The 23,223-nt window shown below is 27.1% G+C and overlaps 3 protein-coding genes across 4 annotated transcripts; 2 read left to right on the plus strand and 1 right to left on the minus strand.

Annotated features, from left to right (window-relative positions):
* Window positions 1–425: 425 nt before the first annotated feature.
* LOC106791551 (calnexin-like) lies at window positions 426–6,508 on the minus strand. Of its 2 annotated transcripts, none has more exons than XM_014757235.1 (8): window positions 6,406–6,508; window positions 5,626–5,881; window positions 5,203–5,504; window positions 4,446–5,105; window positions 4,225–4,365; window positions 3,351–3,473; window positions 2,836–3,024; window positions 426–2,712 (listed from the first exon to the last, which is right to left on the minus strand). In XM_014757235.1, the coding sequence occupies exons 2-8, from the start codon at window positions 5,870–5,872 to the stop codon at window positions 2,659–2,661; spliced, it is 1,716 nt and encodes a 571-aa protein (XP_014612721.1). In that variant the 5' UTR covers window positions 5,873–5,881; window positions 6,406–6,508; the 3' UTR covers window positions 426–2,658. The 2 variants fall into 2 exon arrangements, with proteins under 2 accessions (XP_014612721.1, XP_014612722.1); XM_014757236.1 differs by lacking the exon at window positions 6,406–6,508 and adding an exon at window positions 6,100–6,241.
* Window positions 6,509–6,915: 407 nt separating this feature from the next.
* LOC106791548 (kinetochore protein ndc80-like) lies at window positions 6,916–9,350 on the plus strand. Its single transcript, XM_014757231.1, has 2 exons — window positions 6,916–7,223; window positions 7,373–9,350. The coding sequence occupies exons 1-2, from the start codon at window positions 6,998–7,000 to the stop codon at window positions 9,052–9,054; spliced, it is 1,908 nt and encodes a 635-aa protein (XP_014612717.1). The 5' UTR covers window positions 6,916–6,997; the 3' UTR covers window positions 9,055–9,350.
* Window positions 9,351–9,629: 279 nt separating this feature from the next.
* LOC106791555 lies at window positions 9,630–13,442 on the plus strand. Its single transcript, XM_014757242.1, has 7 exons — window positions 9,630–10,159; window positions 10,651–10,756; window positions 10,825–11,160; window positions 11,268–11,615; window positions 11,752–11,873; window positions 12,002–12,337; window positions 12,452–13,442. The coding sequence occupies exons 2-7, from the start codon at window positions 10,655–10,657 to the stop codon at window positions 13,287–13,289; spliced, it is 2,082 nt and encodes a 693-aa protein (XP_014612728.1). The 5' UTR covers window positions 9,630–10,159; window positions 10,651–10,654; the 3' UTR covers window positions 13,290–13,442.
* Window positions 13,443–23,223: the final 9,781 nt, after the last annotated feature.

Consider the following 23,223-nt stretch of genomic DNA (forward strand, 5'->3'; position numbering starts at 1 on the left):
AGGGAATTCAAAGGAAAAATGCATCTATGAATTGGACCACTTATGTGCTAGGCTATTTTATCGCTTGATTGTATGATTAATATATTTTGCTTTTTGTTACAGGTGATCATCGTTGGATTGAACAACAAATCTTGGAGATATTTTTCTTTTTGATTTTTATGACTACTTTTTAAAATATATATGTATTTTGTATATTATATTAATATGCATTTCTGAAGGCACACATACATAGTAAATATGACATATACATTGTTATTTGAAATTTTATAACAATTATAGCTTTAGATATTTGTGAAAATGTGTCCTTTTTTTTAATTATATATTTAATACATTCTTCTTAATTCTTCTTATTATACTTAATACATTAATCTTTCAAAGCTCCACGTTGTAAGGGTAGAAGGAGGTAATATAGAAAAAGACACGAATTTAATTATTAATAATTAAAGATATATTCTGTTATTCTGTTACTATAAAGATCAGCGTGGTACTCGGTTTCTGTTAAGAGTATTGAAATTTAAGTCTCAATAGTTTTTATCTCTTCTTCTTGTAAGCTCTTTTGATATTTTTGTTATATAGAACTCATGTTATATACATGTGTTCCTTTTTGATGTTTAATATAAAATGTATTAATAATATGATGATAATAGGAGCGTTTATTTTAGTTTAGTTTGACTATACCATTAATAAGTTAACTTTATTGTAAATAATGATATTTTTTAAAGGGTTTATAATATGTACAAACATTTGTACTGTTTTATAGACATATGTAGATGGGTATGCGTGGGTACAATTATTGGAATCGTCGCTGCGAAATGATTGCACATGTGTACATAAAATATTAACGAGGTACTTTTTTTACTACCTGGTTTAAATAAAAAAGATTCTTTTTCTTTATACACGTGCGACAATATTCGATGAAATTTTTCCGGGGAAAGTAAATCTAATAAATTTCTCAACGTTCTTTTTTAGAAAATGTGCCACAGTACGCGAGCTAACAAAATTTAAACGCATTCTCCCCGAATAGAACTTACATATATACAGGATGAGTTATTAAAAACTATTATTTCAAATAATTCGTTATATATATCTATTAGTTATCATATAAAATTATTTAAATGAATTATGTAACATTTTTTTTTTAAATATCACATTGTTACCGATGGTAGAACGAATTTAACAACAACTTATATGATGACCATTTAACGAACTAAATTCATCCAATGCATTTCTTAAAATTCTACGTAATTTATTACAAGATTTTTTAATTCGATCAATAGATAATGAGTTGTTGCAGATAATAATTTTTACTAACTTATCCTGCATATACTATTGTCTATCACAGAGTAGAATGGATGCGAGATGGCAAAGGGGTAAGAGATGTTCATCACTCAAATTGCTCCCACCTTTGATACTCACCAAATCTACATAATAAGATTTTAGTGATAATCGTAGGATTTACATACTTATTGGTGGGCACACTTACTTATATTTTATGGTTAATAGGGACATGAACAGGGCAAATCTTATATCATTCTATCCAGTATTCTCTTTCGATTAATTCTGTTCTTTTTCTTTGCTACAACACATCGAAATAATAAATCGGATCCTTTCTGCCAATAGGAAAAAATACGTGTGATATAGAGTTATATATCTCAAATAAAAATAGGACAACAGTCGGCTATTTTAACCGACTATTGAGCCGCATTCCTCCCAGACACATTCTCTTGAGCGATACACAACAATACGTCCGTTCTTCGATTTACGCGAATTATTTATATCATGTTATTTCTTTACGCGAAAAAACAATCCCGCATAAATAGAATCTACTCTAGTATGAAAAAAAAAAAAGAAAATACTTATAAGTTATACAAATAGTTAATTTCACATATTTTCACACAAGAATAATACAAATGAAAATTCAAGAAAATAAGTTTCATTCGTTATTAATGTTAGTATTGTGATTAAAAACACACAATCAACGTTTTTGTTTTATATTAATTTTTAATCCATGTTATTTTAGAGTGCTAGTAATGTGTTTCGCTACAAACATTCAACATAAGTGTAATGTATAAAATTAATGTACTTCTTTATAAATTGAAACTGTATATAAAAATTTCGCATAAATGGAGAGATTATTTATCACGTATATAAACAGTGCCATGTAAATCGAGGAACGAATGTATTTAATACCCATATGCTCATCTTTTTAGCAGATCTTAAAAAAAGATTTCTTCGCATTGGTCAACATAGCTTTCGCATTTGACCAACTTTCCTCCGTACTTTAAATCATTTTCGCATTACTAGGAGGTAAGAAGATCGTTCTGCTAAGTGATATTTATTACACACATATATGAAAATCTCTCATATGTATATTTAAATGCACACATAAGTCGAGTTTTTTAATATATTATAAATATACTTACTGTTTATGTGTACATAAGGACATTTTTTTTTAAATTATTATGTAATGATAAACTATACTTAAAATTGAAGCACATCCTTAGCATATCTCTAAACAAGGAACTAATTGCTAATGAAAACATCGCATATTTAGTGATTGATAATACTACTATCCACAATGGCAAGCATAATGTGGAATGTGAAAGTATGACGAACACTTTAACAATAAATTTCTTCTTATATTTATTTTTATGTTTATTATTCTTTATTTGGTTTTCTTCGCCTTGGACCATCATCACCACTAGATTTATCCTATAGGAGAGATAAAATATTATTAATTATGAATAGTCTATTTATAATTTCATCAAGTTGTTTTTACAAATAAATAAAATAGACATATAGATTATTTAAATAAAATTGAAAGTATATACTTGCCATTTTAGATTCAATTATCTCCTCTGTTTCACTTGTATTTTCAATTTCTTTGTTTTCTTCTGTAGTTGCCTCTTGCTGAGCTGCTTCTTCTTCTTCTTCTTCTTCTTCTTCTTCTTCTTCTTCATTATTTAGTAATTCTTTATTAATATCTAAAGTTTGCTTTTCCTCTTCTTTTCCATCATTTTTTTCCTACAAATAGTATAGGAATGATTTTTTGTAATACATTTTGAATGTAACACTTGGTATTCTAATAATATTATAATATACAAGACTATTTATAATGATAGCACTACTGGTGCAATTTATAGCACGAAAATACGTACTTTACAAGCAATAAGTTTATCTAGCTTGGATAATTATTTAAATATAGGTCAAATGTAGTTGAACATTAATTTAGAATCTGAACATACCATGTGAATACTGTGATATATTACAATATTAATTATTGAGAATTTATCAAGAGAAGTAGTAAAAAAATATAGAATTTGTCAACAACAACAAAATATGTTTTATACCTGACTACCAGAACAGCAACAATAAATTAATAGAAGTATAGGTAGGCCTGCACCTAGTATATATACAGCCCACATCCAAGGATGTTCTGTAGTAAATGTTGCTATTTGACGCCATATAGTCCACTATAAATAACCAGTAATAAAATACTGCAAATTAATTGTGCGAATACATTTACAAATTTAGCTGTATGAACATAAAAACAATATTACGTGATCATGGATGGTGTACTTTACAAATTTTAAGAATAATTATATAACGAGAAATATATAGTTAAATTACTATACAAATTGTTAAAATGATCTATAATAATTTCTGCAAATATACATTTTCTTTTTTTTTCTTTTTTACACAATAACTACTTACAGCTTATTGAAGCCATCAAAAAATAAAAAGCATTATAAAATGTACTTAACAAATATAATCCTATTGTTTTGCTCAAATTTTCAAAAATTAGTGGCCTCATAAGTTACTACAAAAATTCAATACATTATATAAGCAGAGATTTTAAGTTTTGTGAATTAAGTACCTCGCGTGAACGTTTTATTAAATACCAAACATATATTGTTATTGGTACCATACAGTAACAAAAATAAAGAGCCCACCAGCCAGGTTTGTAGTTCATGGAACGCATCATACGTCCCCAAAATGTTTCCTATATGTTATAATGTGTGTATTTCAAATAAAAGAAAGATTATAAGTTTCAGTTTTTACATAAGAAAAAATATTATTACCGAAAATTACCGTAATATATATAGAAAAACAAAAATTACGAGAATAACTAATTTTGATTTTACCTATTATTTAAAAAATAAAATGTGAAAAATGAATTATACGTTAAAAATATTAAAGAACGTTGATTATAAAACTACTTACACTTTCTTCAGCAATTTTAACTCGTCTTACTTCAAATGTTTCATCAGACCATTTTCTTGCAACTTCTTCATTGTCAGTAATAAGAATATTATCAAAAATAATATCAGAAGACATAGACCAAAGTTCAAATCCGATAGCATACTGTAATTTTTAGTTTAATTATAGAACTGATTTTCTAATTGAACATAATTTAATTCTAATATCTTATCTCCAAAACTTACAATAGATGACATTAAGAATGGATGTTCATCATTAAAATAATCAGGATTATGAATTAATTTAGGTTTCCATTTTCCACTGTAATTAGGATTATTAATTAACGGGGGTAACCATTTTCCTTTATAACGTGGATTCTTCTTCATTTTCTGCTTGTAAGGACCACAACCTGGAGCATTTGCGCATTTAGGATTTGGTATTTCAGGAGGTGCCCATTCTCCATCCATATCATTGTCCCAATCTTCGGGCTTAACAGAATCAGTATTTGGTATCATAGGTGGCTCATCCTCTAACCATCCTTCCGGCATAACATCTTCTTCATCTACTATTTGCGCTGGAGCATCTTCATCCCAATCATCAGGTTTTACTGCTGATGGATCTGAGATTTTTTCTCTGTCGTCCCAATCATCAGGTTGTTTATCATATGGATCTTCTATTTCTAATGGTGGATTTACAGGAGGAATGAAATCGTCTAATAACGATCCTGTATTCACAATTTTATTGTCAACTTTGATTTCAAAGGTGTTATTAGGACGAACTATTAAAGTATATAAATGTGGTTGTTTATCTTTAAAGAAATCCTCCAATCTCTCCTTTGGCTTCTTACTATGCTTTTCTTCTACTATACCATTTAAAGGATTTTTATGGCAGAAAATAAAATGTAACTATATGGGAATAAGTAATTAAGAGAGAAATTATAAATTAATGCATGGATACAAGGAAATCTTATATGTGTATATTTTATAATATCTTTATATATACCTTATGATCATTCCCGCACTTATCAGGTCCAAACATAATAGTATATGGAGTTTTATCATGAAAATTTTTTAAGTTTGATTCTGTATTTTTGGGATCAAGCGTTAATAACTTAAGGTATGCGCCACCACATTCCTGACCATCTTGAAAATTAACCTCATATTGTACAATTAATGGCTTATCATTGAAATGAAAAGGAGTATTTAATAAAGTAGAAATAGCTGCATGCCTAGCTTTGCTTTTCAATACTAAACCTAAGTCACCATCTTGTATAGGTCTTTTAGGCTCTTCAATAGTCCAGATTCCTATAAAACAATTCTTATTAATTTCACTTAACTTTTAATGATAATTTGATTTTATTGATTTTAATGTTTGAATATATCATTAAAAATAATAGATACTATATATAGTAATAGTAGTACGAACCATCATATTTGGCGATATCTTCATCGATATTATCTTTTTTAGCTTCTGATAATACCCATGCAGTATCAAATTTTTCTCTATTGTCAAAATGTTCTGCTAAATAAGCAATTCCAGATGGTTTTGGACTTTGGTACGTTGATCTTGTATTTGTATCTTTAATATCATTATCATGTTGCTCGTTAGCATTTAATATATTACAAATTAAACTTAAATAAATTAGTAATGCACACGCTACGATTTTTGCCATCTCATATTCCTGAAAAATAAAGAAAAAATTAAATTGAAGTGACATTTCTTATAAATTTAATACTTGTCTATAAATCTGTTACTTAAATTGATAGAGAAAACATGTTAAAAACTTGAATAATAAATTCATATAAGTCATATACTAAAAAAAATATATATTTGAGAAAAAAATCATTAGAATAATAAATAATATTAATAAGTATTCGTATTTTCATTTATATTACTTACACGTGAAACACAGTATACTAAATCTTATTAATATTACTGTTTAAATGTATTTTATTTAGTTCTTAATGAATAAGTATAATATACTATCTGACAAAGATAGAAACTGTATTATTTAATTAAGCAGCAATGATAATCTATACGTGGGGCTTTTTACTTTGACGTGTACTAAAAACGAATTCCACTACCGGAAATGATTAATGGAAAATAAGGGAGTGCCATGTTTAATCAATACATTTCTTTGATAACTGAATAATTTTTATATAAATAAAATTATAATATTTGTAATGAAAAAGATAACAGACCCACCTGAATACGTATTTTAATTTTTAATAATTGTTTATTACACCGTAACGTCACTTACAAAATATCATGCTCAATATATATATATGTATATATAATTATGTATATATACCAGTGCTTCCAATCTCATACTTGAAAAATTCCTTGATAGTTGATTCAAAAAATCCCGCTTTTTGGGAAAATACCCAGCCATTGGTAATATAATGTTGGGTATACTTATTCAATAAGGAGGGAAACTTTTAATTTATATATTTATCAATGAAAATATATATACTTTCACTGTCTTTCTCCTGGCCTCTTTAAAACTTTAATAGTTTTATTTAAATTTTGGAATAAAGATGAATTATAAATTTGTTAGATTCAAAATAAATAAAATTTAAATTTCAGCACATTTTGAACTTCTATATTAACAGTACATGAAAATACGCCTTACGATATAAAAGGAAGGAGTGAGGGTATATTTTGAATGCAGTGATACGTATCTATATAAACTCATTTACCATGCTTCATATCGTTCCCTCCTATAACAAAAATTTGAAAGTTGTCTGTTAGATGTGTAGTAAATTCTTAAAAAAATAACACAGTTATCATCGTGAAAATGCAAAATAATTCGACTAGACGCAGATCATCCTCAAATCCAGTGAGAATTTCTACGATCGACAAAGGGGATAAGAGTTTGATTAAAAATGATTCAAGAAAAACGTTATCAATAAAGTCAAAATCTTCTTGTTCTGCTTCTGATGTATCTCATATTCCCAGACCTCGTATGAGAAGTTCCTCCTGTGATCCAGGGAATAATAGACTTTCTAATTTAAAAAGCACTGGTAAAATGTTATATATGATATTAATATATAAATTATATATACATATATATATATATATATATAAAAAACCTAATAAATAGTACTAGACATTTATAGTTTATAATAAATAGTAGTAGATATTTATCAAAGATTATTTATTGATTATGCAGGCAAAAGCATGCTTCATCTACCAACGACTCCAGCCACACCATCAAACGATAGTATTCGTAGGCTTAATGCAATGGGTTTAACTGGTCGAAGAACACCATCAAAAGATCATGCAAGTAACATTGGTGCTAAAGGAGTTCGTAAAGATACACGAATTTTGCTAGATAAAAATTATCAAGTTCAAATGCTCAATAAGATAGATAATTATATTCACCAAATTCAATGTTCTTCTATGTTAAACAGTAATGGCAGTTTGAAACCTATTACACTGAAAATGTTTGTCGAAGTATCTGATTTATTGGTAAAACTTATAGATTCTAAACAAACTTTAACTCTTGCCAATTATATAGAACAATTACCCAAAATTGCTAAAAAATTACATTATCCTGGAATGATTTCAAAATCATTGTTAAAAACAGCAAATACTCCTCATACTTGGCCTTATGTTTTGGGCTGGTTATATTGGTTGGTTGAAGTTTGTCAGGTTAAAGATTTGGCATATAATAGTTTTCAATTAGAAAATTTGCCATTCATAAGTACAGAGCAACAAATGAAAGATAATAAAACTTACTTCTTTTTTATGCTAAACATGTATGGTGCTTGGAATGATGAAAAACTTGATGAAGAAGCAGCTCTTATCAATGAATATTTGCAAGAAATTGAAAAACAGTATGGAGTTAGCGACAATGACTTAGTTGAAGCATGTGCTTCTCTAGATAAAAAAGAACTTATCTTACAAGAGTCTGAACGAAAATTACAAGATGTTGATGCAGAAGTTCAAAATTTAAAAGATATTTTGATGTCTCTTCAAGAAGATGCAGCTAAACAGACTAATGATATAAAAGCTCTAGAAGAGTACAAAAATAATCTTAAAACAGAAACAGAGCAAATTCAGATTAAAAATAAATATTTGTATGAAAAAATTCAAATACAAAACAAACAATATAAAGAATTACTTTTGGCAGTAAAAGAACAACCCATGTCCAGAAGAGAAAAAGAGGACATAGTTAATAAATGTTTGGGACTTCAAACTTTTATACAACAATTTGATGAACATTTGAAAGATATGCAAAAGGATATATATAAATTGGATATTAAAATAGCATCTCTAAATAGCAATTTATACAAAAAAGTTTTAATTTACAACCAAGAAATATTTAAGCATTTTGGTAGTGATAATAATATAGATGTCGAAGAACTTAAAATGCCAGAAAAAGATATGCTAGATCCGTATATTATAGATAAATTAAACAGTATAGATAATTTCACAAGTGAATTAAAAGATAAATTGATTAAAAATGTAACTAAATGGGAATCTTATATAGAAGCTTACACAAATAAATTAGAATTTTTACAGAGACAAATGAAAACTTCAGAGGAAAATAATGTAATTTTACACAATAAGTTTAAAGATAAAAAAGCTCAAATTAATAATTGGAATATTGAGGAAAACACATTACGAGAACAAAATCAGATATTACAAAACGAAATACAAAGTTATCAAGAGTCTATTCCTAATTTAGAAGATATTATGAGCAAATTAGAAGAGTTAAAAGAAAAATTAGATGCTGTAAAGAGAAGGAAATTGTACATTGAACAAAATGGGAAAGAATTTTTTGAAAAATTATATGAAATTTTGGGTGAACATAGAAATGAGTTGCATAAAATTTTAAAAACAGATTAACACTGGTCATCATATGATACACTATTAAAATATTATATCTTTTTATTTATGATATTATTATATTATCATTTTGTATATAAACACTTTTACCATGAAATACTTTATTAATAATAATAAATATATTTTATATTATACTTACAGAAATATTATTTACACTGTATGAATTCTGATTTGTGATTGACAAATATACGATGACAACGACGATTTACAACAATCAATAACATTAAGTTCTCGGATAGCTTTATTTTCATTAATTATTGTATCGTATTTCTCTGTGTTTATTTACTTTTATGACTTCAGCAATCTATAATTTTCTAAAAAATAATTCATAATTATTGTATATATATATATATATTTCGATTTACTCGAAACATTACTTATATAATTTAGAGAGTCATACCTACATACAGTGTAAATAATATTTCTGTAAATATTATGATATTGTATAATATATATTGCTTAAAATTTTAAAGCGTTTTTTCGATCTATGGTCCACTATATTAATAATACAAATTTTTAACATAATTGTTTTAATTTTTGTAATTTATAAAAGAAAAAAGAAAATATAAGTAAATTCTAAATTGAAATATTAAATAGTAAATTGAAAAACACGCGCTCTTTTCCGTACTTCCTGTTTCATATTTCCGTCGCATTCATGAAAGTAGTCCCATCAAATGTCGCATACAGAGAGTTAAGATGTTACGTATCAATAAAAATTTGTATAGAGAAAATTTATTATATTATATATAAATGACATATGCATAAGATTTGACGTTTTAAAATTCTACGCGATATAAATCTGTTTAATAAATATTACTAGGTTATTCTTAGTTATTTTTATGTTGGTAGTTTAATAATAGAGATAGGAAATTTATATGAAAGTGTACGGTCACATAACTGTGATAATAAAAATATAAATAAGATATTATGTCAAATCGAAGAAATTTAATTAAATAAACATAAGTGCATTTGTGTTGAATTCTATTTCAATTTTCTACGAATCTCAATTTTATGAAAAATCGAATTTTCGCATATATGGCGACTTTTGAAGAATTATGTACATAAATATTATAATAATATACTAACAGAATATACTTACTGTGCGGTACGTGTTTAAATTAAATAAATTAATATTTATAATGAAATATGTGTGTGTAAATGTTTTTCACAAATAACTTCGAGATTATGATCTTTTATATTAATTAAGAAATATGTGTATATATATTTGAAATTATTACAAGAAGCTTTTGATATAAAAATAATATATGTGATTATACCCTACAATAACATAATATGACAATAATGAATTAAAAGTTCATATTTTTCAGTTAAGTATTGCAGTGATTTTAAAGCCATTTGCAAGTCAACGCGATTAACTCCACTTTTAGAATATTTTAAAATTAAAAAATTTTAATATTAAAACACTTAATGCCTAACATTCCATATTTAAAATGAATTTCTTTAATAATAAGCTTATAATACCATTTTTTAAATAACGTACTTTCGTATCACGGTTGAACAATAAATGATATTTTTTATTTTTATCACATAGAAATACTTTTGTTTCATTATAATGGGTTGTTGTTTATTTTTTAGTATAATGAGTAATAAAATTGAAGAGACATGTAAGACTTTAGATCAATGTAGTAATGGATATTCTGTGGATAACATCCAGAACCCTTCGTTAATACATGATAACCAGGTATTACAGACTTTTATTTGAATGTAAAGATGATTTAATTTAACAAAATATGAATCTTTGTTTCATAGCGTATATTTCAAAATGAATTTCCAAGCAAATTTATATTAGATAATTATAAAACAATAATAGAAGTAAAAGTAAAAGAAAAAAGACATAAACCAGCTCAAGCAATGGTCAGTAGTACATCTAACCGTGAACAGAATACCAAAGAAGGACAAAGATCTAATGGAGAGCATCCTCAAAATTGGTTGCAAGATTTACAGGAACATACTCGACCTTATTTAAAGAAAAATTTGCAAAATTTATCTTTAAAAAATCAACATACAAAGAAAATATCTTCTTCTGAACCTAAAGACAATAAAAAACTTTCGACTCCTCAACAAAAAATAAAATGTAGAAGTAATGTAAGTAAAGAAATAACAAGAAAATAATGAAAATATTGCAAACGTTGGTATCAAATTTTGTCATCTAATTATTACAATTTAATGACCAACAAATTCTATCGTTATAGAGTGCTAATAAACAGTTGGATGAAGTACCAGTTAAACAAGTTCCTTTGCAAAAAATATCAAAGGAACATGTGAAACAATCTCAGCAAACGGGATTTTCATCAGGCGTGTCTACAAAATGTATAAAATGTACTAAATCGGTTCTCGTTATTGACAGAGAAGTTCAATGTGGTGGAATATTTGATTCTTCGTATGATAAATATAATAGTTTTAATCCTGTTCGAACATTAGGATTTTTAATGAGAGAATTAGAGTATTTAATAAAAGATGAGATATCCAGCGAAATTCTCACGGAAATGGAACAAACGTTAATTCGAATACCAGTAGAACTTAAAAAGTCAACAACAACGGTACGTTAGTGAAAATACAAATGTTACCCTTTTAACATTCTTTGATATCGATGCTTTGAACAATGTAGGTATCATGCATCATATAGCATAATGATTGTGTGCAACATGCAAATTGATGGATAAATTTCTGTAATAGGATTTAGATGTATTAACTCCTCGCACAAGACTCAATGAAAGGACAGTTAAAATAGAGAAAATGAGTAAACAAGTGAATACCATATGTGGATCCTTACGCGAAGAACGAGATTCTTTAAAACGGTATATTATTTTCATTGAATAACTATAAACAATTTTCTCTACCTTCTCCCATCTTTTATTCCACCGCTCTTCTTCCTTCTCTCTATTACGACCAAAATTATTAAACATTTCATTTTATATTACTTCAGGAATGTTGAGAAATATTCTAAGCTTCTAGAAGAAGCTCGGCGCAAACAATCAGACTCAGAATCTACTATATCAAAGTTAAAAGAACAAGTAAACGAAGCATTGAAGACAATAGAAAGTAAAGATGAATTAATATCTGAATTACAAGAGAAAATTAAAAAAATGGAACCGTTAGAAAAAGAATTAACTGAATTAAGAATAGATTTGACTAAACAAACAGAACTTATACGACAAAATCGTTTAGAAAATCAATATCTAATGCTTGAAAATGACAAATTGTTAGTTATGTCCTCTCATAAAGACTCACAATTTAACGAATATCATTGTGATGTCATGAAGTTAGTATTATAGCTTATAAATACTATTCTACTTGAAGAAATTAAACTTATTATATTATAATTAATATGTAATTCGAAAATGAATGTAAATAATATCTAATTTGTTGTTTTTAGAGAATTCCAAAATGAAATAGGACATTTGATAGATGTTTTTAGAGAAGCTGGTATCAGAGAAGTAAATTCTAACTTACAAAATTCAGGAATACAATGTGGACTTGCTTGCTCTTCACCTTCTGCATCATCTTCCGATCGATCTAATATTCCTACATCCTGGCATAATTTAGTGGATATGTCTATATCTACAATAGAAGATAATAAGAACTTAAAAAAAGCAACATCTAAAAAGGATAAACTATTGACTCCATCCTACAGAATAAAAGAAAAAGATACAGCAAAAACTACAATGGAAGAGATTACGCAATTAGAATTTATTAGTTTGCCTCCTGCGGAATCAATTTTATTTCCATCTTATAGAGATCAAGAATGTTTAGATGAAAGTGGTATCAATAAGGATAAAGATTATCTGTTTCCGTCCAAATCTAAATTATCTGATCGTATTCAACAATTTGTTGATGCTGATTCTACAAAATCTAGTGTTCAGTGTATTAATGAAAAAGACAATGAAAAAGACAATGAAAATGAATCGTATAAAAAACATTTATCCAAAACTCGAAAGACATTAAAATTCGATAATAAGAAAAAAAATCATGACAATGAAAGTATAGAAGAAAGTTCTAAATTTATAGAAACTAACGTATCGGGTGATATATTAAATTCCAATATAAATAAACAATTTGAAACTATATTCAATGAAGTTCGACATAAGAGTAGAATTTCTGTTAGTGTACCGAGTCCACCACGACATTATCCTCATCCGGATTGGACCGATAGTTCTTTACCTAGTGTTAGTGTCGATTCCGAATTAAATATTGTTCAGTCTAACATTACTTGATCGTATATTTTTATATTCTGTCTCTGTTTTATATATCCTTACATTTTTATATCAAAACTAAATTGAACTAATATTTCTTATTTATAATATTTTTATCTCCGGAATGAGAATATATCCTATAAGGTTGTAGGTATATATAATATGATATATGAGAATGAAAAATAAATATTAGAGAGAGAAAAATACACACACATATTTATATATATATATATATAGAAGTATTTTAGAAATACTTTTTTATAAATGAATATTTTCTCACATTTAATTTTGTTTGATATAATTATTATAAATCAAACATTATATATTCCGTTTGAGTAAACTTTCAAGACTCATTATCCATTACAGAGATTCATTATATTCAAAACAATAAAATTAATAAAAATAGAAACGTGTGTTATGGTAGAAACTGAAAAAAAAAAAGAAAAAAAAGAAACAAACATTTAATAAATTAATTCTTTTGATTGTGTTAAATTTTATTACATCAACTTTATTTTTTAATATATGATATATCAAAAAGAGAATCGTGTGTAAGTTTAAAATTGTACATGTACTTGATTGAAAATTTATTTATAAATATATATTTTCACGTGGTTTTATATTAATATATCTGCGATTTATTTATAGCGAAAAATTTTTGAAAAATCTTTGCGATTTACTTGCAAATTACAAAATAATAAAGACAGCTTATATTGCTCGACAAATGCGATACGATAATACGATCATCGTGATAGGTCCACTTTCTTTATTACTATATTATCCCAAAATTTGAATAGATCAATCGAGAAATATAAAAATTTTTGTTTTTTAATAGAATCAATTTATTTTTCGTTAATATTTAAAACTTTTTCTGAAATTATAGATAAGTTAATCGGATTTATATTTAAAAAAATATTGTAATACTTGTAGTCGAGACTAAACGATAAATAAATTCGTTTAACTCGACTCGATCGATTGTCATTGATGAAAATAAGTTATAATGTGAAATATATGTATCATTACCTCATTTTTTTAAAAAATCTAACGCTATGCGGAATTAAGGTAACAAATATAAGTTTGACATGAAAAACCAGGTGTATATATATATATATTTTTTATCACATATGTATATATACAAGTAAAGTATAATACTTATATATAATATTTTTGTAAGTCTTAATAGGATTAAAAGGGAACATTTTTAGTACAAGTAAAACATTCATCGATTTTGAGCGAAGACGTCTTTAAATACATACGCGTTTTCCAATAAGCGTGTTAAGTACACATGTGTGTGTGTGTTTGTGTACCATTTTTTTATACAACGAAACTGGATCTTCATGATTTCCACTGATCGAAGAAGAAGAAGAAGAAGAAGAAGAAGAAGTAGAAGCAGAAGAAGAAGAAGAAGAAGAAGATGTAAACGTTCGACTTTTTTTTTTTTTTTTTTTTTTTTTGTTTTTCACACAAATCGCATATTATGAACAAAATTACAGTATAAACGAAATAACGAATGAAAAACGTGTGTATCAATACGAAAAGGAGAAGACTGTCTTCGCATTTTCTTAGTTTCGATAAAAATGCGATAAAACGCGAAATATATTGTATATTCGTTAAAACCATTATTTATACACATTCCCCGCTTCACGATGGAATCTTCCTCGATGAATATTCACGCATTATACGTATATATATGTAAGTATATACAACAAACCATACATACATGCATACATATACGATATTTTCTCCATCTTTCCATTCTATTATTTCTTTTTGTTTATTTTTTTATTTTTATTTATTTCTTTTTTTTTTTTATTCTTCTTCCTTTTTTTTTTTAAATCTATATATCGTCAAAATTTTTATTTTGCCCGTTGTGCGATCCTTCGACATTTCTCTCTTTTTTTGGCTCGACAATTCGTTGTGATTCGTGTTCATATTCGTTAAAATTTGCGTTTGAAGAATTTCAATAGGCCATCAATTAATTAATGCTGATTATGAAAGATTCTCGAGAGTCGAAGAAAATTCCTACGTTTATTTTCGTGAGAGTTCATTTTCTTTTCTTCTTATTTATTTATTTTTTTTTCTTTTTTTTGAATTTTTTTTTATTTTCCCTTCCTTTCTTTCTTTCTTTCTTTCTTTTGAATATTTAAACTTTCCTCTTCGCATACGTATACTTTCACGTACATTTAAATTGTACGTACGTTTTATTTTTATATTTTATTTTATTTTATTTTATTTTTTCCTTATCTTTACGACCTTACACGGACATAATATCTGATGCATTTTAAAAACATAAATCTTTTTTCTTTCTTACTTCTCTCNTTATTTTATTTTATTTTATTTTTTCCTTATCTTTACGACCTTACACGGACATAATATCTGATGCATTTTAAAAACATAAATCTTTTTTCTTTCTTTCCTCTCTCTGTCTCTCTCTTTTTTTTTTTTTTTTTTTGTTTTCGTTTTGTTATATTTTGTTCTTTTGCTTCCATTTTTTTCATCATCATGATCATCATCATCATCACCATCATCGTCATTCATTATAGCCTAACGATGGTTTTTAAAATGGCTAATCCTACGTATCCTTTATTCCATTTGTTTTTTTACTTTTCTTTTTTGTTTGTTTGTAATATTTCTTTCCCCCTTCTCTTTGTTTCTTGTTGTATGTATAATATTTCATATTTTTATAATGATCGCGCGTATAGAGAATATAGAAAAATACGTGTATGCGTGCGTACGCGTGTGTGTGTGTGTGTGTGTGTGTGGTACGTGTGTATGTTGTGTAAAAGTGTTTATTTATGTGCGATAAAAATACGACAAAAATGAAAGAAATGAAACGTTGGATTTTGGATAATAATGAACGTGTTCCTTCGTATACAAAAATCAAACGAAAAACCAAATATATAAAATGAGTGTCATTTCAAATTTGTATAACAGTTTATGCTTATTAGATTTTGTTGTTGTTCTTCGATAACTATTGGTATAATGTGTTTAGAATGAAAATAATCTATAGAAATAAATCAATTAGTATACCTTTATTATATATTTCATGAGTTTAACTGTGGAAAGCTTTCATATCTATTAACATACTTCAAATATTAAACAATTTCGATTTGTGATATTTTATTCGATGAAAATTGTCAACTGTAAATTAAAAATTCATACTGAAATTAAATGATTAATTAATCGAGGAAAATGTATATTGTATAACAGTTTAAAAGCATGGTATATAATAATAATAATAACAATTCAGTGCTCATCGTTCTCATCCCCAAATCTAAACTTGTCTATCATTGTTATTTACGAAAATCAATCAAATTTCTTTTATTAATTATTGTGTTTAAGATTATTTTATCCGTAAAAATAATAATAATAGATAAAAAAAATGTTAAATCATTTTCATAGAGGATAAATGTAATCAGTCTAAAGGTAGATTTCAAATTACAATATACATTTTTTTTCGATTAATAAACACAATCATTTAAAGGTATATCAAATACTTTAACGTATCATACTAATATTTAAGATTGTTTAAATGAAAATACATTTGTGTTTTAATGTTCTCCCTCCCTCCCTCCCTCCCTCCCTGGTCGTATGATAACTTTTCATTGAAAATTTGGCATTTAATTAAATATCAAATCGAAATTGTCTTTAATATTGGAAATTATATTAAATAGATGTATGAAAGAGATTTCGTATTTAAACTCATGAAATATGTTAAATAAATAAAGGTATACTAATATATTTATTTTTATAGGATTATCTTCATCCTAAACACACCACTACATCGATAGTATTTAAGCAAAAATCTAATAAGTGTGTATGTGACACATGTGTTTTTTTTGTATACGGAACAAGGATTTACAATAAGTGTGTCGTTATCATTTTTGTTTTTTCTTTCATTTCCATTTTTCCTTGTTCTTTTTTGCTCCTACGAAAATTCAAAATGAACGATTATAACAATAATATATATAATAATAATAATTAATAATAATAATGAATGAATAAAATCGAATGAACGAACGATATTGCAAAATTACAAACGAAGATGAAGATATTTTGCTATTGCTTAATTATTTTTCTTTTCTTTTCTTTTTTTTTTTCTCTTTTTTTTTTTTTCTTTCTTATACGCTTTCTTATTCGCTTATAACGCCCATTCATACAATTAATATTGAATATTGGCTTTAAATTACACACCGAGATTAATCGGGGAACAATCTTTGATTCTTCGTTGATATAAAAACATCTTTCCTCTCTCTCTCTCTCTCTCTCTCTCTCTCTAACTATCGCTCTCACAATCTCTCTCTCTCTTTCTCACTATCGTTTTCACAATCTTTCTCTCTCTCTCTCTCGCTCTCGCTCTCTCTCTTTCTCTCCTAAATCGTACGCTATACATATAATACAAAAGTGATCGTTTTACGTGCACGCTGCAAATAATGCTTATTTTTTTTTTTTTTTTATCATTATTATTATTATTTTTTTTAATTTTAATGTGTATTTATTTTTTACTTATACTTGATAAAATGTTGTTATGCGGCGTTTATTCGCTAAAACGAACGAAATATTTCTTTTTATGATTATTATTCATTATTATATTTAAATTCTTATATATTCGTGTGTGTGTACTTTTATTTTAATTTTAATTTTAATTTTAATTTTAATTTTAATTTTAATTTCATTCTTTTCTTTTCTTTTTCTTTCTCTCTCTCTCTCTCTCTCTCTTTCCTTTTAACGACGCGCCGCCATTTTGAAATACACTGTCGTTGATATAATTTTACAATGAATAAAATATCGAATGTGTATGTGTAGTAGTAGTAGTAGTAGTAAAGTCTTGTATTATTACACAACGATGCTTGATGTTTTATTTCATTATTTTTTTCTTTTGTTTTATCTCAACGATATATTATTATTATTATTAGATTTTCGCATATTCTAATTTTTATTATTATTTTTTTCCCAAAGAAAAAAAAAAAAAAATACATCGATCACACGACCACAACGCACGACGGTTTTCATTTTATTTCTTTTTTCTCTCTCTCTTTCTCTCTCTCTCTCTATCTATCTATCTTTATCTTTTCTTTTGTATCTTTTCGATTAATTACGAAACTTACTTTTTGCAAGCTCTTTTTTGTTTTTATATTGAATATTATTTTTGCAAGGAAAGAAAAAAAAAAAGAAAAAAAAGAACAGTTTTGAGTTAATCTCACGCGAAACGGAGAACTGTAACTTTTCAATAGATTTTTTTTTGGTTTCTATCTTTCTTTTCTTTTTTTTCTTTTCTTTTCCTTTTTTATTATTCCTTTCTTTTGATTGCGACATTTGAATATTCAGTTTTTTTTTGTGTTTTTTTCATTCTTTCTTTCTTTTTGTTCTCATGAGTTTTGATTGAGCGTATGGCATGGCATCATCATCATCATCATCATCATCGACAATAATAATAATAATAATAATAATAATAAATTGTGACAATATATTTTTTTCTCTATAATAATACGTTAACAAAATATGTGGGATCTCTTCGCATTTTTTATAAAAAGGGTAAAGGTAATATTTTTTGTTTTGTTTGTTTGTTTGTTTCTAAATGTTAAACGAAATGTGCGAGACGAAAGATTAGATAAATTTATCTATAAACGAGACAAATCTGCCTAATATCTAAACAGCGTGTCCATTTGTATGCGTGTATTATGCGATGTGTGTGTACGTGTGTACGTTGTATATAATATATATGTATGTTAAAAAAATGTTTTGAAAATCGGCACATGTCATTATATTATATGAAATTTTTAGAAGAAATCGTGGTGCACTTTTTTACTTTTTTTCTTTTATTTATTTATTTATACGAAACGGCGACGCTTTCTTTCTTTTTCTCTCTTTCTTTGTTTTCATCGCACTCTTTCACACGTATTTTTTTCTTGCCCTCTCTCTTTTTCTCTTAATTTTGTTTCTCAAATGATAATTCCAATGGATGGAGGAAAAAGAAAAAACTATAACAAAGAAGAAAAAAGAAAAAAAAAAACAGATCAATCGAAATTTTGCTTAAAGCACAAGCAAAACGTCACCGTTTTTTTTTTTTTATTAATACACAATAGAGAATATATATATATATATAAATATATTTATTAGCTATTTTGTATCTACATTTTTCAAAACTGTCCCATACACTATTATTCAGGTACTTTAGCAAGGACATCTTGACGACATTGGTCCCTTTAAATGATATCTCTCTTATATATATATTCGCTATTTATTTATTTATTTATTTATTTACTTTTTTCTTTTTTTTTTTTTTTTTTCCCCCTTCTTCTTTATAAATTACCGTTAATTTTAATGTAATAATGTATAATTAATATATTACAATAGACGATCATATCGAGTAAAAATTGTAAAACCGTGTGTGGTGGTGAGAGTCCATTAAAATGAATCTAATCGGACTCGCGAATTATCCTAAGTTAATTAGCATTTAACTATTATTATATACGTTCGAATATAGCTCAGATATATCGGAAGTGAATAGTGGGTTTGCTGTAAAAATAAAAATTTAACATTTGTCATCTTGAGGTTGCGTATGGAAGGACATGTTTTATTGTTTATTGTACGTTATATACTGCTTTGTTCGGTGTAAAAATATAAAGCATTTCGATTACAGACTTCGTACGCAAGGTGTGCCATTGTTAATGAATTATATTATCCTGGCTAATTTTAATCGATATCTTTCTGTCTCATTTTTTTTCCTATTCTCTCTCTCTCTTTCTTTCTCTTTCACATTTTATATATTTCTCTTCTTGACACTGGGGCCTTTTTTATTTTTTTTTTTTCATTAGATCAGAGGATCCTTGTATACGAATGTAAATCATAAGTTTCGATGAATTATATATTATAATATCAATGTTAATTATTATTATTATTGTTATTTTTTTTTCTTTTAGTTTCATTTCAATTCAATTTACGATTATTGAAAATACGTGTTAAATAATGTTACACGTTTAATAATATTTTAATATAAATCAAACAAAAAAAAACAAATGTGGAGGAAAGAAAATAAAAATAAAAAGAAATATATATATATATATTAAAAAGATAAAATGAAAAAAATATGCTGCGCCCAGTTTCAAGGAGAGGTATCTAAAAAGTAAAAAAGATAAAAAAAAGAGGAAAAAAAGGTCATCATGGTGCTGCTGCTGCTGCCGTTTCATTTAACAATGGCGCCCAGGCTATGGAGTTAATAATTGCTTCTTCTCTGTTATTTTTTTTTATGTGGTAATGATAACAATATGCATGTATAACAAATGTATTTTAAAAACGGTTTCGCTTGTGGTATTTACTGCTCTCTGTAACAAATAAGATATCGTCATTCAACTGGTGGCGGTATTTATTATCAACAAGGGCTCCGGGGGTGGGGGTGGGGGCGGCGGGGTTTTTATTTTGTTGTTGTTGTTGTTGTTGATTATCCTTGGGACACATACTTTTATCGTTTTTTGCTGCAATTATTTTATACTTATTTTTATATTTACTTTTTTTTTTTTCCTTTTTTTCCATTATTTTATTTTATTTTATTTTAAAAACACTATGCACTTCCCGCTCGTGCGCCTTAAGGACTACATTCATCATTCTTTCGCATATAAACTTCGCGTATAATTATTTATTTATTTATTTATTTATTTATTTATTTATTTATTTATTTAAATCGATTAGTACAATAAGAAGAACGGTTGCGGTCCTTTCGGCGCGTCAACAAGAGGACAGAGCAGCGAATCCCATCATATCTTTCCTCGCCATTTTATTATTATTATTTTATTTCTTCTTATATATATAATATATATATATGTATATATAATATATAAAGAACGCTCGTGTTTGTCACACTGTAAAAATTAACGAATCTGTGGTACCATGTGGTCCTGTATATATATATACACTAGTGTTTGCTTCCTACTTTTCTTTCATCATCATCATCATCATCATCATCATCATTTCTAAAATTTCACATTCATCTTCTCTCTCTCTCTCTCTCTCTCTCTCTTTCTCTCACATTCCTTTTTTACTTTTTTTATTTCCTATTCTTTTCTCTCTCTCTCTCTCTCTCTTTCTTTTTCTCTCTTTCTCTTTTGGTTTATATGCCGTATACCGAGAAATATTCTTATACCGTTTCTAAATGTTTAATATTGTGACGTTCTTTTTTTTTTTTTCTTATTTATTTATATTTTTTTTTTTTTTATTATTTTTAGCGTGCGTTTACTAAATCTGAGAGTTAAACTAGAGATCACTGGAAAAAATGACACGTGTTTTATTTTATTTTATTTTATTTTATTTTATTTTTTTTTTTGTTTCTTTCTCCTCATTTATTTATCTCCCAACCCTTAAGGAAGAATAAGAAGAAGAAGAAGAGATATATAAACGAGGATCTTTTCTTTTTTTTTTTTTCTTTTTTATCATCGTTAAATGCTACTTATTAAATCGTATATCGGACACGACACGCGACATTTTAAAGCGCGAGGAAAGTGTTTATCCATTTCTCTCTCTCTCTCTCTCTCTTTCTCTTTCTCTCTTTCTTTTATTCTTTCTTTCTTCCTTAAAATTTAAGGATAGTTTATATCTATTCCCACTTTCTTTCTTTCAAAGAGACCAAATCTATCCTGATATATTTACTTTGCATGCAATTATTCTGTACCTCTCACTCACTCACTCATTCACTCATTCTCTCTCTTTCTTTTTCTCAATATTTTCCTCTTTCTTTTTGTCAAAACAAATTACAAAGAACGAAGTTCTTTAAAAAAGGAGTAGTAGTAGTGCGAGAGATCCAAATCGAAAAATGTCGAACTAGATTAACCAATGAGAATAATTTATTTATAGGCTTTTCATTTTATATTCACATGCAGATTTTCGCGTAATATTTGTTCTCTTTGTTTAATTCGTATCTTTTCTCCGTCTTCCCTGTGTCTTTTCTTTTTTAATTATTCTTATTCTTATTTTTTTTTATTTTCTATTCGTCATGCACACACTCACGAACTCCTCGCGTTTTTATGGCGGGTCCACTCGCGTGTAAACGTCGATCGGTTTCAAAAATGTTCATTGATGGGTTTGTTGTTGTATGATGTGTATTTTTGTATTAGTGTGTTTTGTGGTATGTACGTACGTGTGCGTGCGCGTGCCCTTTCTCTTTCTCTCGCACACTCTCTCACTCACTCACTCACTCACTTTCTCTCTCTCTCTCTCTCTCTCTCTCTCTCTCTCTCTTTATCTATTTATTTATTTCTCTTTCATTTTACGTTGCTTAATTAACCGTGTTTGTTGACTGCTGAGATGCGCCATCGCGTTCTTCTTATATTCTACCGAAAAATGCGAAGAAGAGCGCGACTAACGCAATTGTTTTTTTCAATTACCGCCGCAAATTTTGGCATGCGATCGAATGAAATACGTCAGCAGTTTTTTCAACGATTAAATACACAATATAAACATCATTTCTTTTTTTTTGTTTAAACATCATTGCGCGCATCGTACCGGCGTGCAATTTTTGTTTCACGACGGAAAAAAACCGTCTTCTCTTATTCTCATATCGAGTTAATAAGAAATAAAAGAGCAAAGATAAAGAAAAAAAAAAAAAAAAAAGGAACAAAATAATATAACGATAAACATTACGACGCGATCGAAAAACATTGGATGTAACAATCTGGATCGGTTGGTGGGGACGGGGGGAGCCATATTTTTGATAATTTCCCAGTTTTTAATTTGTTTCTTTTTCTTTTCCATCGGTTGTGTGTTTTGTTTTATATTCTACCAATATATAATTCATTGCTTACACCCCCCCCCCAACCCGCCCACCCCTCGATCGAGATCGTTTGAAATTTTTGTTCTTCCCTTTTTTTTTCTCTCTCTCTCTCTCTCTTTTTCTCTTCCTTCACAATTTTTTTATCGCGAAATCTTATCCGTAAGTTTGCGGCAAGAACGTTATTTAAAAACAGTC

The sequence above is a fragment of the Polistes canadensis genome, unplaced genomic scaffold (assembly GCF_001313835.1).
Source record: "Polistes canadensis isolate GaletaPanama2010 unplaced genomic scaffold, ASM131383v1 scaffold_318, whole genome shotgun sequence".
Taxonomy (NCBI): domain Eukaryota; kingdom Metazoa; phylum Arthropoda; class Insecta; order Hymenoptera; family Vespidae; genus Polistes; species Polistes canadensis.

Excerpts from the sequence above, each read along its gene's own strand:
- LOC106791551 (XM_014757235.1), bottom strand. The coding sequence starts at position 5,872 with ATGGCAAAAATCGTAGCGTGTGCATTACTAATTTATTTAAGTTTAATT. Across the intron at positions 5,505-5,625 it reads AGATATCGCCAAATATGATG|GAATCTGGACTATTGAAGAG; the intron begins GTTCGTACTACT and ends ATTGTTTTATAG. Across the intron at positions 4,366-4,445 it reads CATTCTTAATGTCATCTATT|TATGCTATCGGATTTGAACT; the intron begins GTAAGTTTTGGA and ends TAAAAATTACAG.
- LOC106791548 (XM_014757231.1), top strand. The coding sequence starts at position 6,998 with ATGCAAAATAATTCGACTAGACGCAGATCATCCTCAAATCCAGTGAGA. Across the intron at positions 7,224-7,372 it reads TTCTAATTTAAAAAGCACTG|GCAAAAGCATGCTTCATCTA; the intron begins GTAAAATGTTAT and ends TTGATTATGCAG.
- LOC106791555 (XM_014757242.1), top strand. The coding sequence starts at position 10,655 with ATGAGTAATAAAATTGAAGAGACATGTAAGACTTTAGATCAATGTAGT. Across the intron at positions 10,757-10,824 it reads CGTTAATACATGATAACCAG|CGTATATTTCAAAATGAATT; the intron begins GTATTACAGACT and ends TTTGTTTCATAG. Across the intron at positions 11,616-11,751 it reads TTAAAAAGTCAACAACAACG|GATTTAGATGTATTAACTCC; the intron begins GTACGTTAGTGA and ends TTTCTGTAATAG.